This window comes from Podarcis pityusensis (assembly GCF_964106645.2).
Source record: "Podarcis pityusensis genome assembly, chromosome: 8".
Classification (NCBI taxonomy): domain Eukaryota; kingdom Metazoa; phylum Chordata; class Lepidosauria; order Squamata; family Lacertidae; genus Podarcis; species Podarcis pityusensis.
In genome coordinates this window covers 34,834,537-34,852,646 of record NC_138033.1, presented here as the reverse complement: position 1 = coordinate 34,852,646, position 18,110 = coordinate 34,834,537, and the positions used below count along the sequence as shown (strand labels likewise).

General features: G+C 42.0%; 1 protein-coding gene across 3 annotated transcripts in view; it reads right to left on the bottom strand.

Annotated features, from left to right (window-relative positions):
* The window catches only part of NUP93 (nucleoporin 93), a 69,132-nt gene that overhangs the window by 15,734 nt on the left and 35,288 nt on the right, over positions 1-18,110 (bottom strand). For all 3 annotated transcript variants that reach the window (XM_081017002.1, XM_081017003.1, XM_081017004.1), the window contains 8 exons: positions 12,895-12,957; positions 8,394-8,522; positions 5,135-5,209; positions 4,107-4,196; positions 2,999-3,138; positions 1,725-1,857; positions 672-829; positions 65-230 (listed from right to left, as the gene is read on the bottom strand). In XM_081017002.1, coding sequence (XP_080873128.1) covers positions 65-230; positions 672-829; positions 1,725-1,857; positions 2,999-3,138; positions 4,107-4,196; positions 5,135-5,209; positions 8,394-8,522; positions 12,895-12,957 — 954 coding nt within the window. The remainder of the gene's footprint in view (positions 1-64; positions 231-671; positions 830-1,724; positions 1,858-2,998; positions 3,139-4,106; positions 4,197-5,134; positions 5,210-8,393; positions 8,523-12,894; positions 12,958-18,110) is intronic.

Here is an 18,110-nt window from a genome sequence, read left to right as displayed (position 1 = left end):
GGGGGGAATTGGAAGTATAGTGAGCAGTGCTATCTCTAAAACTTTGAAGGGAAGCCACCGTTACCTTTAGCCAAAGATAATCTTCTGTTTTATCAGCAACTTCACTGTGGTTATCGGCAATGTCGCAGCATCCTATGATACAGTAAACCGCTCTTTTGTAAGGGTCGGTGTTGTTTCTCAGGGCTCGTCTGTAGTGGAGGCGAACTTTGTTCTCGGTGGCAGGAGACAATCTACAATAAGAGAAAGACAAGTTATTAAATGGAGCTGTGACCCAGCTTACAGCCCGCAAGAAGACAGGCCCCTCCTACCAGTGCGCCAGTTGATCGACCCACACTGGCCCTGTGTGTGTTGCTCACATCCAACACTGGGTGCATGTAGCAAGCAATGTAGGTGTAAGGAGCCCAGCAGAGCAACAAAAGCAACAGCTTTGTATCCACGAACTTAAAGCACTGAACTTGCCACATGCAACTAAAAATGGGCAATGTTAACATCAGCCTTTCCAGCCGAGAAGACATGTGTCAATTCATAAGGGTTTACTAGTTCAAGCAAAAACCTTAGGAGGATAGATTGATAAGCTCCCAGCTCCCTTGAAATTCTATGATGCACTTCAAAGTAGACTCCCTGACCCATCCCACACACTTTCTTGGCCTCTTTTTGAGACATCCCAGTACCTTCTATCTTTGCTGTGCATGTATTCCTGGAACCAACTTTTAAATTCTCCCAACTGGTGCTGAGCTCGATTCACCACTTGCAAGGCTGCCATTAAGTCACCACATCGCATGCAGTAGTAAATTATTGCCCAAACAGGGTGACCTTCTACTTCCCCATCCTAAAGAAAACAGATAAATGGTAAAAACAGAGAGGAAATCTTTCTTGATGTTGTGATTATGGTCCAGTTCCCACAGGTGAGAAACCTATGTTTGGGGTGTCCTGCTTCAGGATGCAGGTAATGACTGAATGCTCTTCCACACAAAACAATCCCCTGTGCATGGATAGCCTTGCTTCATTCCTGACATGCTAGATTTCTACATGCAAGATATTCCTTTGTACATTCATGGAAGCATCTTTAATTTAACCGAGCCTACCAGGAATGGCAGCGAGGGAGGGAATTTTAGCAGATTTCAGGCCCATCTGTACACAAAGTGTAGATGACATGGTGCCCTCCAGATGTTCCGGGGCAACCCAGTCAGATGGCCGGGGAACTAATAATAATAATAATAATAATAATAATAATAATAATAATAATTTTCAGCTAGCAATGTCAATAGTGAAGGATGAGGGAATTTGGAATCCAAAATACCTGGAGGAAACCATGATAGCTACCCTTGCACATATACACATACCCGCCACAACAGACACACAATCTGTTCTGGAGGGCTGGGGGATGCTGTGGAACAGTTTGGAAGGTGGCAAAGGGGGCTGCAGAAGGAAGCAGTGAAAATTGCCTCTCCCACTCACTCAAACTTCTGCTAGATTCAGATATCCTTGCTGTTCACAGAACACCACTGAATACAACCCATATTATTTTCTTTTTTAAAAAATTAACTAGCCACAGCCCTTCCCCATAACCAACTGCAAAGAATTACCTTTCTCATGCTCTGTTCTTGGCATACATGACAACCCCCTACCCAGCCCCCAAAATTATGCATGGGTTAAGAGATCCAGAATGATCTGAATGGGTGAATACAGTCATGGCAGAACACCTTGGCCGTGGAGATACCTACCTGGAGTCCTGGGACAGACACTGGGAGTTTGATGTTCAGGAAACTGCGGACTAGCTGGTAGGTTCCAGGTACCCCTCCCAGTTGGGCTTGGTGCAAGTTTCCAAAGACTGTCACTAACGTGTAGTTCTTGTAACTGCAAGGAACCATCCATTTCTGAATCATAATTCGTCTCACACAGTTGCATGTTTACTTAACATACTTAACATAGTTTTAAAGAAGTATTTAAATATAAGCTTACATTTTCCACCTTAATGAGCTACGCCAGGTGATGGATTCCACTCAGCTTTATGGTGAGTATACAAACCACAGGAATAGCATTTGAGAGGGGATTGTGCTGCACAACTTAGCTGTCCCCAACCTGTTCCTTTAAGACTGCTCTCTCTCCCTAGCCCTCCATTTTCTGCAAATGAAACAGTCATGTCCCAGAGTTCGAATAATGTTGCTCTTTTCACCAGGGTGGCTTATTTCCAGTTTATGGCCATCTTGAGTGTTTCCCATCTCTGTCCTGGGACTGCACTGGGATCGCCTGGTTAATCCTGATGGTTAAACTCCTAACAGCAGGCTGTTGTTACACAGTCCTGTGACCCCAATCACACTAGCCCATCAATGAGATTATTCCATATTTGAGGTTTCCAGAAGCCTTTTTATAAGCAGCTAAAATAGGCTAGCTACAATTGGATTGAACTGTTTCTTTTGTTTCAATGTTCTGTTCTGAAAAGTATGTCACCCTGGTCTTGGGGAATAGAGAGGTACATGAGGTGCTATCCCCTGCTCCCCGCTGTGGTTATTTCTTTGGGGTCTCCAGAGGTCACTCCTCTCTGGAGTCAGAGAGTGACAAAGGGGTGTGGTGACAGCTACGTGAGTGCATTGAGCACGGCTATAGTTTACCCAGCCTGGCTGTTGGGGGAAGGACATGAGTGAAAGGTTCATCCCTTCCACCCATTAAAGGGATCCCAGTTCCAGTCAGCCTCCTTGCATGCTGGAAGATTCCACCACCCACCCACCCAGGATCAGATATTGCAACCATGTTCCATTGTTCCAAGTCTGGTTTCTTTGGTACTGAGGTGGCAACGCTTATAGAGGACACTTGGGTATGAAAGCACAACATGTGAAGGACAGATCAGAAAAAACAGTTACATGTATACATCTTCCTTGCATTGCATTTTCAGTTAATATATGAATGGGTGGTAGATCTTTCGGAAGCACTATTACATCTGTAGGCATCTGTAACAACAAATGAAAGCTCCTGAGTTCTAACTATTTTGCTGCACTACCTTTGCTCGAGGTACTGGAGGGCCTGCTTGACAAACTCCATCTGCACTTCCATGCTTGTCCGGACCTTCAGTGCATCACTTGCAGGAACCAGCAAAACATCAGTCATTTGCTTCACCATAGCCCACAAGTCAGAAATGTTCTGCAAAACAACCAACCAAACAACCAACCAAACAAACAGGTCAAATGACTAGAAGCTACCACTAAAAGAAGCTGCATCCTTATCTTCATGAGAATGGCATTTTAAATGGACAGGGTACATGGTAACGGTTCACAGGAACACTGTTGCTGACAGTACTAACTATCCTCACTTTTCTAAGATAGTAGTCTTCAATGTTTTCACTCGTCTGAGGACATATTGCTTTATTGTTGCCATGTCTGTACATATGATGCTAGTGGTAGTGATGTGACCCACCTTAGATCAGGCCACAACCTGGTAGTGGGCCCTCACCCATGAGTTGAAGACCAATGCCCCAAGGCTACAACTGTATTATAAAGGCTTTAAAGCAGCTGAAATTAAGTTGTACTCTTATGGCCCATACCCCAGGGAATATTCTCTCTCTCTCTCTCTCTCTCTCTCTCTATATTGCTGGAAAAGGTTTCTCTACTGTGGGATGGACATGCAGCTTCCAGAAAGCCAGGTATTATATGTAGTGTCCATCGTTTCATAAGTTACAGTGTGATTATAGACCATATGACACTGGAGTCTGTTCAGTGTCCCCCAAAACAAGGGATGGAGTTCAATGCTGTGCTAACATGATCATTCCATCAGCGAAAGCATTTCTGCTTGCCTGGATGAATGATCTCCCCCACCCCTTGTGTTGTTCTGGGGGTTCTCCTGAACCTCCAGAGAAGATTTTGGGAAGAGGCATGGCGGTGAGCACTGTGGTGCTGGGGGCAGTCCTTTGCTGGCTTCTGCTAGTATACCAGGTTACTTGAATTTGGACCAAGATGCCTATTGCCACCAACCACTGCTGTACGCAAAAATGCCTGTATGCAGCAATCTATGGGCATATGGAAGAAGCAGCCAGTGTTTCCTTCATCACCAGGCTGCTCAGCTCAGTTGAGCACAAGCAGAGCATCTCCTTATGCTCACTTCACAGGCAGTACCTTATCATCCAACTCTGCTACAGAAGCACACAGATCCACCAAGTTGGGCTGCAGGTATCCATTCACAATCTTCTCGTTATAAACATATATCTGAAAACAAACAGAGTAAGCAGCTTCCTAGCACAAGTACCCCTTCCCCCAGTGCTTTCTCCCTCCAACCCCTTCCCTCCCTGCTAACCACAGAAGAATCTGAAACAAGCCTCCACATCACATGGTCTTGGGGGAGTGCTCCTGCCAGCAAGTGCCCCCGTTTCATTGCCTCGCAGCAATGGTGCACCAGGGGATACAGAGGAATACAAAATGTTCTGCCACATTTATTCTAAAGCCCCAGGCAGGCCTCAGGGTCGGGAGCAAGGCAGGATTTCTCACTGTTCCACATGGCATATCTCTAAGGACAACATAGGAGGATCATATGTTGGCAGGTATGTATGGGATTTTAAAGTACATGCTCACATGGTGACACAATGGCCATATCTGCTTAAGTCCAGGTTGCTGACTCAGTGTGGTTCATGTGGAACAAGCTTTGTGCTGCTACATGATGCTCAATTGCTCCCACTACACTCCTCATGTGTGGAAGAATGCAAGGGCTGTAGCTCAGTGGCAGAGCGCTTGCCTTGCATGCAGACGTTCCCAGGTTCAATCCCTGGCACCTTCAGGGGCGGCTGAGGAAAGTCTGAAGCCCTGGAGAGCCACTGCCAGTCAGTGGAGACAACACTGAGCTTCATGGACAGGTGTCTGATTCTGTTTCCTATAATTCTGTTTTCTATGTCCTGTACTTTCTGGTAAACCAATGTGTTGCAGCAGTAAGTATGTCTTTTGGTTCTCTTGGTGTGATCCACTCAAATCCAATCTGCTTCACACCACTGCTTTTATATCTGGTGTCAAATACAATTTTTAAAATGTCTGTGTTTGTTTCATGTCACTCAAGAGGATCAGCCTCTGAGGAGCTGGCCTCTAAGTCTGACTGTGGGCCTAACTGGGAGTTTCAGGTAACATAGCTGAGATACTGAGGTTTCTAATTTACTCACTTGTCGAGCGTAGGCCATCTCAATGTTGTCCAAAGAACTACGAACTGGTGGTGGTAGCTCACTGATGTAACTGGGCTGTTGGAAGAAAATGAAAATGCTGGTCAGAGTATTTGACACAAATTCATTTAGCAATTGGGTGGCACTTTTGTGCCAATACCAAAACTTCAAGAATCCCACCAGAGCATGAAGTTGCTGGGCAAGAGGCTTTTGCTGTAGCAAATTCCCCACAGCTGTGCATCCATCTCTCTCTTCCTGTTCTTTATCTCCCTGCAACCCTTTAGAAGCAACCTGGGGACACATTTACAGGACCCACTTCTGGTCGCCCTGCCACAGTGAGGTATTTTATTGCAGTGCCATAAGCACCAACTGGCTAAGTGGCCTGTGGGCATGAAAAGAACCCCTGGAAAGACGTATGTCCTTCAATATCAAAATCTTGACATATGCCACTACCAACCCCCTCCCCCAATGCTCTTCCCCCACCCTTGTCTCTTAACAAGAGAGCTTTCAAATTCATAACTGCCAGTCTTTATTTCTTTAAAATAATGGTACATACACAAAGAGAGATGGTATGACAATGAATAATGTCAAGTGTAGAGTCAGATTTAGGTTTTGTAATACTTAGAGGTGTTGGAAAATAAATCAATTAAGGGATAGCTGCCTCCCACTCAGCAAAGTTTCTTTGAACTCCACAAAGGCAGCTTCCTGCTATGTTGCTAAGAGAAATCCCTATCAGCATGACTTCCCTGGTTCAGTCTGCCTGTTTGGCAGTGCTGGGATCACCAAACTCAGTCAGGAGAACATTTTGTTTTGATGAGAAGACCCTGGTTTCTCTGGCATTCATTTCAGCATTCAAGACTATGCAACTTCAACCCTCGCATGACCCAAAGAAGGAAAAATCAGCTTGGTGTGTGAAAAAACCTGTTTTTATTTTGTGTAATCAATAAGTATGAAAGCAGGCAACATCTGCAACTAGCCATTTGGTGTGATAAAAGCATTTAAAATAATTGTCTTCTGTTTGCATGAGTCTCAAAAAAATGTGCAACATGCTTGGAAAGCACAGTCAGGCTTTATTGTCAAGTGTCATGGGCAGGCCCACTTTTTGGATTTCAGTGCAGGGGAAAATAAAACATGCACTTCTAATTCCCAGTGGACTTCTCCACCTTTACAAACAACTAGGCAGCACAGAAAGCTACTACAGTGGTACCTCAGGTTACAGACGCTTCAGGTTACAGAGTCCGCTAACCCAGAAATAGTACCTTGGGTTAAGAACTTTACTTCAGGATGAGAACAGAAATCGTGTGGTGGCAGTGCAGCAGGCCCCATTAGCTAAAGTGGTACCTCAGGTTAAGAACAGTTTCAGGTTAAAAACGGACCTCCAGAACAAATTAAGTTCTTAACCCGAGGTACCACTGTACTCAATTGTGCCTCTAGCCCTTCTGCATTTAGCTTCACTTGTTGCAAACTGCAGGCACCCAAAATCTGCATTATTCATACACACGTTCCAAAGCAAAAACCTTGGCAGCCATTCTGGCAAAGCTCCAGGTGGCTTGGCTATCCGCTGCAACATTGGGGGGGGGGGAAGGGGGGACTGCAATGCTGCCAGCACACTTGCCATCTTGGCTCTATCTTGAATCCAGAAAACCTGAAGAGATACAGGAGTTTAAAGAGACCTGGGGATATCGGAACTCTGACAGAGCAGCCACGCACTTTAGATGGTATAGAAGCAGGTTGTGTGACAGCTGCACTTTAAAATAAAAAGATGGGGGTGGGGAAATTCAGAAAAAACAGCAAGATGGCCAAAGGGTGTGGGGATGAGGGAGAGCAGAAGATCCCATTTGAACTGGAACCTTGGCCTGAGCACTCCTGGAATACACAGCTAAGCCAAACATGATCCATACTGTGTTTCCTTTGACCAGACACCATATGCCCTTCAGGGAACTGTGGAAACCACTAAAAGAGAATGTGTGTTCAGCTTTCTTTGAACCGTAAAACATCACTGACTAATTGGTCTTCTTTCCAGAAGCAACGTGTCTGTTTTTTTCACAAGCCCAAAGCTTGAAATATAGCTCCCCAGCTGACCTGCTTCCTGCTGTGTGGGTCTGTGCCTTTCAGCTGATTCTGCATATCCAGAGGTATCAATTAACTCTCTATTATATTCTAAGGATGGGGGTCTGCCTCTCGCTCACTCACAATTTTTCTGAAATAGGATTTAAGTGCAGCATGAATTGGGAAAGTTAAGCAACTGGCTTTTAACGCAGCAGATGCTTGGCAAACCTCCCAGGCCTTTGACTTCAAGGCTGGGGGCAAAACATCGCATCAAGGGTTTCAAATGCTCTCGCAGCGACACACCAGTATTATATAGGCTCTGCAGGAGAGAGAAGAGCATTACAGAGCGATAAATCACATCCTGTCTTTTAACTGATTTGTGAAGTGTAATAGATGGATTATTATTTTCTTCCTTTGAGATTTCAACATTTGTGATAAGGGCAGTCTACCACTTAACTCTAAGCTAGTCATCCTTTGTACCCACTGTTACCTGTTCAAAAGATGTTCCCAATGAAGGTAAACTCAATTTCAGATAAACCCCCAGAAGCTGTTGAATGCTTCCTGAACAACCTGCTAAGTCTGCAAGGCTCTGCTACTGAAGAGCAGTGAGTGATCACCCAGTTTCCAACATATTTTGTCTGCATCCCCCACAACTGAAAAATCTGGTAGCCCACTAAGTTTAATAAGTTGTCAGTAAAACATCTTCCACAGGGTATTTCCATAAAGAAAATGCTTCTGTGATTAGCACAGGCTTAAGAAAAAGAGATCCCAGCATCATTTCCAGATCACAATATGAAGCATAGGCAATTAACATGAGCAATTTGGAAAATGAACTTCAGGGTTCCACACGTTTCTACAATGAAGAACACTTTTAGATGCAATTAGGAAGTGGAGAGTTTGAGGAGGATCAAAAACATTTTTTAAAAACTACAGACACTGAAGACTGCAATTATGTGAAAGCACCGGGGGGGGGGGGGAGGCAGGGAGGAGACGCAGGAGGTAGTAGTGAGCAAGCTTAGATTTCATTTTAAAAGCGAGTTCCTTGACATCATGACTGTGAAGATATGCTTGAGAGTGTACAGGAAGAGAGTGAAATCTCAAAAGCCAGAGAGAATGAATAAATGAATGAAGGAATGAAGGAATAAATAAATAAATAAATAAAGATGATGATGATGATGATGATGATGCAACTGCAAGAGAGCCCAAGAGATACCTCATTCTCTTGAGTGAAGTCCAAGGCATCTTCTCCTGAAGCAAGAAGTGTGTGAAGGATCCTTTGCTTCACCTGTTCCCATTCGACCAGCATTGATTCTCGGTGATACTCCTCAGCCATAGCAAAGGTCTAGGAAAAGCAAGATTAATGCAGAAAATACCGACCCAAGAGACCACCCTTCAGCAACCTGGTGCTTTCCAGATGCTCTGGACTCCAGCTCCCATCAGCCCCAGCTGCATGACTGTGCCCAGAGGGCACCAGGGTGGCAGAAGCTGCATCAAACCCACCCAGAACAGGACAAGCAACATTCATGTCAAGAACCAAGTAATACTACTTTTTTTTTTTTTTTTTTTTACTAAAACTGCCCCCGCCCCATCCTGGTGAAAATGATGCCTTACGACCAAGGGTCAACATACTCTTCTCACTCATCCCCAATCTCTAAATTATTGCAACCAGAATTATGTAATCATCATTTTATTCACCTTCCTAGAACTAGTTTCTAATTAATTTGAAATATTTGTTGTTCTAAAAGTGGGGAAGCATTAAAACTGGGAACTGAAAGGCTTCAGGGACAAAGAAAGAGAAATGGAGCTGATGCATTGGCAAGTAAATATTCTTGGGAAAATTAAGGTTTAAATGTCTGCACTGAGAAAATTTGTTTTTTATAGGAGAAAGAACTAGAACAAATGTATAGTGCTGAAATTTGGAGCTTTCAATCAACATTTTATGTGAACATTTAGCTTTACAAAAGTTGACTTCTGAGGACTGGGTGTGATCAGAAAAAAGACCCTTTCTAAAGGTATGCACTGAATCAGAACAAAGTTTTGAAGAACCAGATTAAATTCTATCACTCTGTCATTCTCTCCATTCTGGTACTATCAAAAAATGAAGTTGTTTCTAAATATCTTTCATTTTGGGATAAATCAAATGCAAAACAATATGGCTACTCTTGGTTTAAGTGAAGAATATTTGATTGTTCCGAGTGAATTGAAATTTAATCAGAAACAAAGACTTGCAGACAATACAAGCTACAGAATCACTTTGTGTCATCTTGTCTTGCACTCTCAAAATAGTTACCATAGATTTATTAAAATTATTTGTTATAATCTAAGACACGTCTGCGTCCTGACCATCTTGTTAAGAACTACATTCTTGATGACTTGAAGTTTTAGTTGTGAATCAGTGTCCACATACACCACATACACCAGTTCACGGTGAATTATTTGCAGGCTCCAAATGGTTAGTGATTTACCAAATGTCTCGAAACTAAATATTTTGATTGCTTGCATTGCTTTTGTTCATTGTGTTACAGTAAACTACGACACTGTCAACTGCAATACAACACTAAATATGTCTTTCTAAACAGGCAGCCGTGTTTGACAAATATGTTTTGTCTGCATGCCCATATATAACTGAAGCATCATGTCCTCCTCTCTATTTTATTATTGCTACAATTTCATTGCAGGCTGCAGCCGTTTTCCCAGCAACCAAGTTGGGCATTCTTTATGTCTATAATAGGATAGTAGCTTGTAAAAAGGCTGATTCATACTGGCCACAAATTTACAAGGGCTGGTCAGCTGGACATTACTGTCCCTCCATTTTAAAAGAGCAAAACTCCATTCTAAGGCAGTCAGACCTGCATTTATGTGGCATTGCCTTTGTTTAATTTTGCCTCACTCACCAGGAGTGTGTCTATGTGTGGGGGTTGTATATCAACCTGACCTTACGCCATATGGGCTCTCTCGTGTTATCACTATTCTTAAGTGATAAGAAGTTTGCTTCCCAGCAGAAGTGTGGTTACCTGGTGTTTCTTCTCTACAAGTGTTCTCAAAAGCACATAATATTTCCATTCACCTGTTACTCCGGAGACTGTCTGAATTGGTTTACATTCTCTCTAGAATGGGACATTACACCAAGATGAGCAAGATAGATGAGCTACCTTGGCTGGGACAAACAGGTGTATGTGTGTGCGTCCGTATTCCAGTATAAAAGTCAGCTTGTCCCCATGGTTTGGGTTTGTTTTGGGGTGTTTGGAGCACTGCATATCTGTAGTGGTGGTGATAGCTATGGAGAATCAGGCTTTGCTAAAAACATTAAAATGCAGAATGGGTTTTGAGTGTATGTTTTACTCCCATACAAATGCAAAAACAGAAGGTCAAAGAACACATTTTTTGCTGTTCAGCTGACTTCTGATTTGTCTTAAAACAGAAATTACAGTAAGACAACACAGGGGTTTATTTTGCTGTCAAATTAATGCCCTGAATATAGCGCTCAACTGTAAGAGTGGAGCCAGTAATATTTTAAGACACCACCTCAACTAATATTTAAGACACATCTTTTCCTACAGGCATCTGGGGAAGATTTGAAAACCACTTCTTCAAGTGGTTTTGTTCTGCTGTTCTGTGGCTGTTTTATGATGTTTATTGGTTTTATGTAATGCCATATTTTATTTATTTGTTTTTTAATTCATACTGACTTTGGCTGTATACTTCCCTTGGAACCTTCAGATTGAAGGGCGAGTTATAAATGGAATAAATAGATTAATAAATCTCTTATGGCCTGACGATACTTTATCATTTATTCATGGTTACAAACAATTACAAGGAAAGCTACAATTTCCAAGTGGTAGAACAGGAGCCCCCAGTTGGCCAAGAGAGCCTTGCTAAATTCCTGGCACTGTGATCTGCTTAGCATGCTGAGCAGGTAGAAGACCAAATGCCAGCATTAGCTGGGGCCTGATCTATTTTGGCTAATTACTACTAATGCTGGAAAATCAGCTATGCAACTGATTTCATTTCATTTTTCGACAACAGAAACATACAGCTTTTCCTTTCACCTGCACCCTGCCCTTTCAGTAGATGATGCTCAGCGCTGGATGTCGGCCAACATTTTGTAGATAAAGTTCAGAGTGTGGTGTTGGAGGCAAAATGCAGCTTAGAATTCTCAGCTTTCTTTTTTAAAAAAGCTTCCAGTTCTTGGGACTGCAAAGTTATGCCTGGAAGTGTACACACAATGCTGGCTGAAATGTCTGAAGTTTGTGGGGCTCTACAATCCTCACTATTTTCTCATTTCTTCAGGCGCAATTCAAGATCCTGATGCTCATTTCTAAAGCCCTGAATAAACTGGTGCCCACATACTTGAAAAAAGAGCACCTCTTTCTATATGTGCCAGCCTGGGCCTTACAAACAGGAGGGGAGGCTCTTGTGGTCTTACCCATTATGAGGTGACTCAAAATAGGGACTTTTCTGTGGTGCCACCCCATTTGCAGAAACAGCTCCCCCCTCCAATTTGGAGATGAATCAATCAGTCTCACCTAACCACCCAGATGTTTCAGTAATACTGATGTTTTGGTTGAACCATCGTTACTATTTTTCTCATACTGTACTGATATGGGAGTTGTTAACATTAGTTTAGTAGTTACTATTTTTATGTAAAACATTTTTATTGTTTTATTATTGCATTATGAACTGTCCTGTGATACTAAATGGATGAGGGTAGTCAACAAATGAATTAAATAACAAAAAAAAATGTAGAGCAGTAGGAAAATGTATTAAAGTAGACACATGCATTAAATTACACACAAATGAGAGAAGTTAGACAAATAAGCTTGATTAGTATTAGTCACACACGTCAAAGTTTTCTTAATATAGGCTTTGGTTTGCCTATGTGCCAAATTGATGCCAATGGCACCAGACTTAGGGTACGGTGGATATTGTACGTTACAGAAGCATGCTGTTGGCCAGTCCCGGAAATAAACTGAGAAAAATCAATGCTTCCACATCTTCAAGAAAAACATAGCATTAAAAATAATAATCAGAGGCCATTACACATAAACTTGAATTTAATCACAGTGATTTCAAATCTTCATTTTGTGGTTTCTCACTATTATTATCACAGGGGATTTCAGAGGCAAACCAGTAAAGTAAGGAAGAGCCTAACTCATGTTCACAGAGCACTAACGTATAACTCTTAGCTGAATGCATGTAATCTTAGCCCTACTCATGTAGCCAAATAAGGAATACTGTACACCATGGATGAGAGTGGGATACTGTGGCATTAGGGCCAGACACAAACTTTCCACTGACTCTTCTATGCACAGCCCATGCATATGGCACAAGAGCCAATCAACTCAGGAGCAGCAATCCCACTCCTCCACTCACTTTGGCTTTATTACAGAAAAGTATTAGTCTATACAGTTTATTCAATTCCAAGGTGTGAAGTCATTACTCTGAAAGGGTTTTAAAACTAGGCATGGGAGAGAGCTCTTGCACTTGTAGAGCAAAAGCAGGCAACAATGTCATGCTCTATTGAGCTGATGGGATTTGGAGTCCAACAACCTCAGGAGGAACCACACTAGCTACTCATGCTATGAAGAATAGTATAACCACAAATCTGTCACGTTGCAATGCCAATTAGAATGCAGAATTCTCTGAGATTCAGCCTCTCTACTGAAGAGGTGTTTCAATTTCAGGACTTTTTCATATGCCCTTCTCCAACTTACCCGTTTTCTGGACTCTTCAATGGCAGATAGCAAAGCATTATCTTTTTCATTTTTTAGGAATCCCTGTTGAAAGAAAAAGTGCAGATTCAGAAATTGGCTTGCCATTTAAATTCAGACACATTTGGTACTACACCAACCTTTACCAACCTGGTGCCATCCAGAGGTTTTGGTCTATAATTCCCACCAGCCCCAGCCAGCATGCACTACAGGAGTGATGGAAGGCTGCCTTACATACACAGCTGGCTTAAATTTAGTTTTAAGACTAAACTTAACAATATTCTCTGCAAATTGCTACAACAGCAAGATTATTCAACTTGAGAGGGGAAAGAGGAAGATGTTCAAGAAGCTCCATGTTAAAATGAAAGAGGTTGAACACTTCCCTTTCAATATATATCTGCATTAACTCTTTACAAAGTGCCCTGCTTCTGTTCTCTCTCGGCTCCGCACTGCAGCACCTGCTGCCTCTCTTCCGGTTTGTGAGAACCAGAACGAAAAGCTCTGGATGCCAGTGAAGAGACAATAAGCTTTCCTGATCACAAGGAAGAGTTAAAAAGTGATGGTCTGGTTCCACAAGCTCCAGGCCAATCCCTGAAAACATACAAATAACCCCAAAAAGGGCAAGTTGACTGAACGGCAGAAGCCAGAAATAATTGCTTATCCTTTCACTTATCCAGCTAAAGCATGAGAATAGCTGAACTCCAAAGCTATTCTATTTTTGTTAGTATTATTTATCTATCACATTATTTTGGAAGAGTTTAGCATAGCCCAAGCCCTCAGCCAATTCTCTGGGCAAGGCTTAACAACCTGTCATTGATTTAACACACTCTGCTTTCCACTTTATTTATTCACAGGGGAACATACCCAAGCAGGCAGCCAGCCAGACCAACCATCAATCCAGAACAGCAAAAACAGCTACTCTTTTATTTGCTGTGTGCATCTATTTTGCTTTTTAAATCCTGGCTTTATACCCAGTCACATTCCCATCAAACATGAACAGGCAACTTGGGGAAATGAGGCACCATCATAGGAATAGGTAAAAGGCAGAACAAGAGGGGGTCAAGGAAGCAAACAGCAATTCCGAATAACAGAAACTGCAATGGGAAAAATGACAAAGATTTAAATGGAGCCTCAAATTTGGATTTATGTAATCTGCTTTTTAAAACATTTACCAACAAGCTTAACAAAGTTCAATAAGTAGCTTATACATCAGGTCTGTGGCTCTCCTGAAGACACTGGGATCGAACTTTCAGCAGGGCCAATGGTTGGTTAGGGATTATGGGAGTTAACAGTCCAACAGCATTTGGAAGGCCAAAGATTCCCCATCCTCCCATAAATTAACATAGTGGGTTTCAACCTCTGTCCAGAGAATTCCAGCTTCTTGGAGATTTCTCAATTAGAAAAATCAGCAGCACAGTAATGGCAGAGTGCTCCTGAAAGACAGCTTGCCCATTGCAACTGATCTTCCCCAGGAATGGGAAGCTTCTGGAAAGCGTCGGGTTGTAATTCAGTTTCTATGAGTGAACCAGGACACATTTGTCCTAGGGACACATGCAGTTAGGTTAAAAGCTATCTTCCACCCTTGACATTGCATGGCCTGGCCCTCACCAACCAGGATCACACCCTAAAGTCCAACAAGTGCAAAGCATTCAGACATGTAACCCCCCCCCCCCTTAAAATCTCTCCAATATTCATTACACAGCTTGCTGTTTTAAATGACTGTCCCTACCATTTAGAACCGGCTTCATGAATTTCCAACTGCTTAAATTCAAAGCCTTTTGTATTCTCTAACTCCACACATGTAGACTGTGGCACCGAATGTAGTCTTTGATTTGACACCTATTACAGACTTCCAAGTAGACCAGCATTTTCAAAAGCCAATTTCTAGTCTGCACAGTTGCTCATGTATGCTAGAAAAGACCCAAGGAATGCCTGCAACAGCTCTCATGCTAAAGGGCAAAGGCTCTCTTCCTTGCACAAGTACATCCCACATCAGCTTTGCCCATTTTCTCCTTTTCATGTTATTCTCACAATTTAGGTACAAATAACAATTGGGAAAAAGATTAGGCTCCAATTTGCTTGAATTTTGAAAAAGAGAAGCTGCAAAAAGTGCATGCATGAACACTTCACATCTGACTGGTGTCACATTCCAACTGAAAATGATTTGCATGAAGTGATCCTGAAATAAAGTATTAAAGTGGGAGTGAGAAGAAACTGGCACATCACACAGAATGTGTGTTCGATTAATAAAGACTATTACATGGAAGATGCAAGAGAGAAGATTAAGAACAAAATCAGAATGGTCAAGACCAGTTAAGAAACAGGCAGAGTTCAGTCCTTCCTATTTAATAAATTAAAACAAAGGGAGTTAGATACCTTATACAACTTTGATACAAAGTAAACAAGCAGGACCACTGAAAAGCCAAGATGACAATTATAGATCATTTGGCTGTGGCATAAACAGTTTATGACTACTTGGCTGCAGTTTTTAATTTTGCCCAGTTTATCACTTTCTGGTTCCTTCTAGTGGCTATGATTAGGAGAAAGGGGCAGAATGCATGGGCAGAACACATGCTTTGCATACAAAAGGTCCCAGGTTCAATCCTAGTCATCTCCAGGAATGACTAGGAGAGATCCTTTAACGAAACTCTGGTTCTCACTCCTTCCGACGTCACTTTTGCACACTTAGATGCATGTGTTTGAACAAGAACAAACGTAGTTTGAAAAGCTGCTTTTAAAAAGAGCACAAGTAAAGACAGGGCACCACCAAAGGAGTGAGAGGCAGGGAAGATTGGTTTTTTCCATCAGAAATGCTTTAAGAGCCCATCTAACATATACTACCTGCAAACAGGCCATGCCAGTCACTTAGGCGATGCTTGCAAAATAAGGACGTTACTGCTAGACGGCACAGTTCCTGCCAGCAGACGATGAACAGGGACAGTCCTTGTTAGCGAAGGTCAAGGAGCCAGAGCACAAACAGCTCCAATTTTGTTTAGCTCCAATTTTGTTCTCCTTTTTTTGGCTCCATCAGAACTTCATGGAACATTACTGAAAATGTAGACAAATTGATGTCTCTTCTATGCCACGGAGAAATTGGGGAAAATATGTCTTTCTGGGGAATATTTAGTATCAGAGCTGTAGCATTTGAAATGTAAACAATACAATATGATAGGCAACCATATTCCAAATAAAAAATAGGAACCAATAATCAAGACACTTACATTGAAGAGAAGGCACCTGCAGGGTATGCCAACTTAGCTTCAGGGCTGTTCTCGTTACATATGCAAAATCATAATTGGATTACAGACTCTGACAACATCATTCAGAGACAATTCTGTATGAGGATTCTTTACAAGGAAAGTAGAACATGCTGATCATAGAGCAGAAAAGATGGTGAGCAGGAAGTCGTGGACAGGGCGTTAAACCAAGCAAAAAAACAGACATTCTGTTAGAGACAGCCCATCTGCACTAACAACACAGTTGTTTGGTATGGCATTATTTTCAGGGCCACCAAAAGAAGTAGAAGACAACTCAGAGGCAGGCCCAAGATTGTTTGCAGCATTACAAGGGATCCTAGGCTGCAATCTGTGAATCATGCAGGGCAAATGACTAGGACCAGCCCTACCAAGTACATATCACTGAAGACCTTCTTCCAGAGTTTTCTTAAGGTAACAAAACTGTGAAGGGTTAGATGTTGAGCTTGTTCAGATATAACACCAAATTATGATTTGAGACTACAATAAACTGGAGTCTTGGGTTTCTGAAACACAACCCCAATGTAGTAATCCATCTCCTTGTTTGAGGGAACCCACTTGCTGTTTGGTCTAAACTAGCAAATTGTGATTTGGTTATGGATTGCAACCCTGGTTTGCAGGGCAAATGTAAATATTAGGTTTGTTGGGTTAGGGTGAACTATAGCTTGCCTCAAACTAGGAATAGAGAGAGGGAACTATGAGCGATATATTTATCACAATATTCAAACCAGATTAAGGGACATTGAAAAACGAAACATTGCGTCAGCTGTAAAAAAAAATTGCTCCCCCAAGTTCTATGGTTTAAATACAACATATAACAGGGGAACTTATATTTCAAAATTAATAATTCTATTCCAACACAGGTCCTTCATGTTAGCCTGACTCAACATTTTCCCCTCAGCTTTTGTCAAGGACAGATATTTATACATCCCCATAAACAATAGACATTGAATGTACCAGACACTGTAGAACATATTATTTTCTACTGTCCATTCTACAACCAGTTAACGTGTGCTATCCCCTTTTTTGGGTAGTCTAACATCACCGCACAATGAAAATATCAGATTCTATCTGTCTGACTCAGAAGTAACTGCAAGCGTAGCTGAGTCTTTGTCAATAGTATCTCTTAAGAGTAGTGAATGGTACTATTTAGCGGGAAGAAACTCCAACGAAAACCCTCGTTATTATATATTTTACATGGCTGTTTTTGTATATATTTTAACATTTTATATATGGATGTTTTATGATGGCCTGTATTTGTAGTGCCTAATAAAGGCTTGGTGAAGTAGAGAAGGAACTACAGCATAGAGGGTGGGAGGAAAAGGCAGGGAGCATGGCCTCAACCTCCCTGAAGGCTTGCTCTTATCACACCAAACCATGGTTTGGCATTACACCTGAACCAGCTCACTATGAGTTATTGCACTGTGCTGCACTGCAGACTTGTGAGCATCTAGAACACCCTTAAATAAAAAAGCAAATGCAGCAGCTCTCTCTAACTTGACAACAAAATGATAGACCACATGTGGTATCAAGGTTCGTAAATGTGTTTTAGCAACTATATATACAAGTGTGATCGTTTCTTTTGTTTGAAACTAAATGATGTGCAAAGTAGAAAGGGAATTTTAAATCAAGTTTAGAACAAGGCTGACAGGTGAGGAGGTCTTGGAATTTAGTACACCCCAGTAAAACTCCAACATGTGCATAGAGAAGGAATCACAGTCCTCACATAAGGCTTCAAATAGCTGCATTGCTGCAGACAATGGACGCAACCCATCAAACATGACTGCTGAGTCATCTCCATTCATTTCAGGAAAGCTCAGACTGAGATACATACAGCCCACAATGAAATTAAAGCTGCAGCCATGAAGGATGGATCAGACCCAATATAGGGATGTTTAAAAGAGAAGTTCAATTACAACTGGAAATTTGACAAGGGCTCCGCATTTAATATTTGGGTGCCAGCTG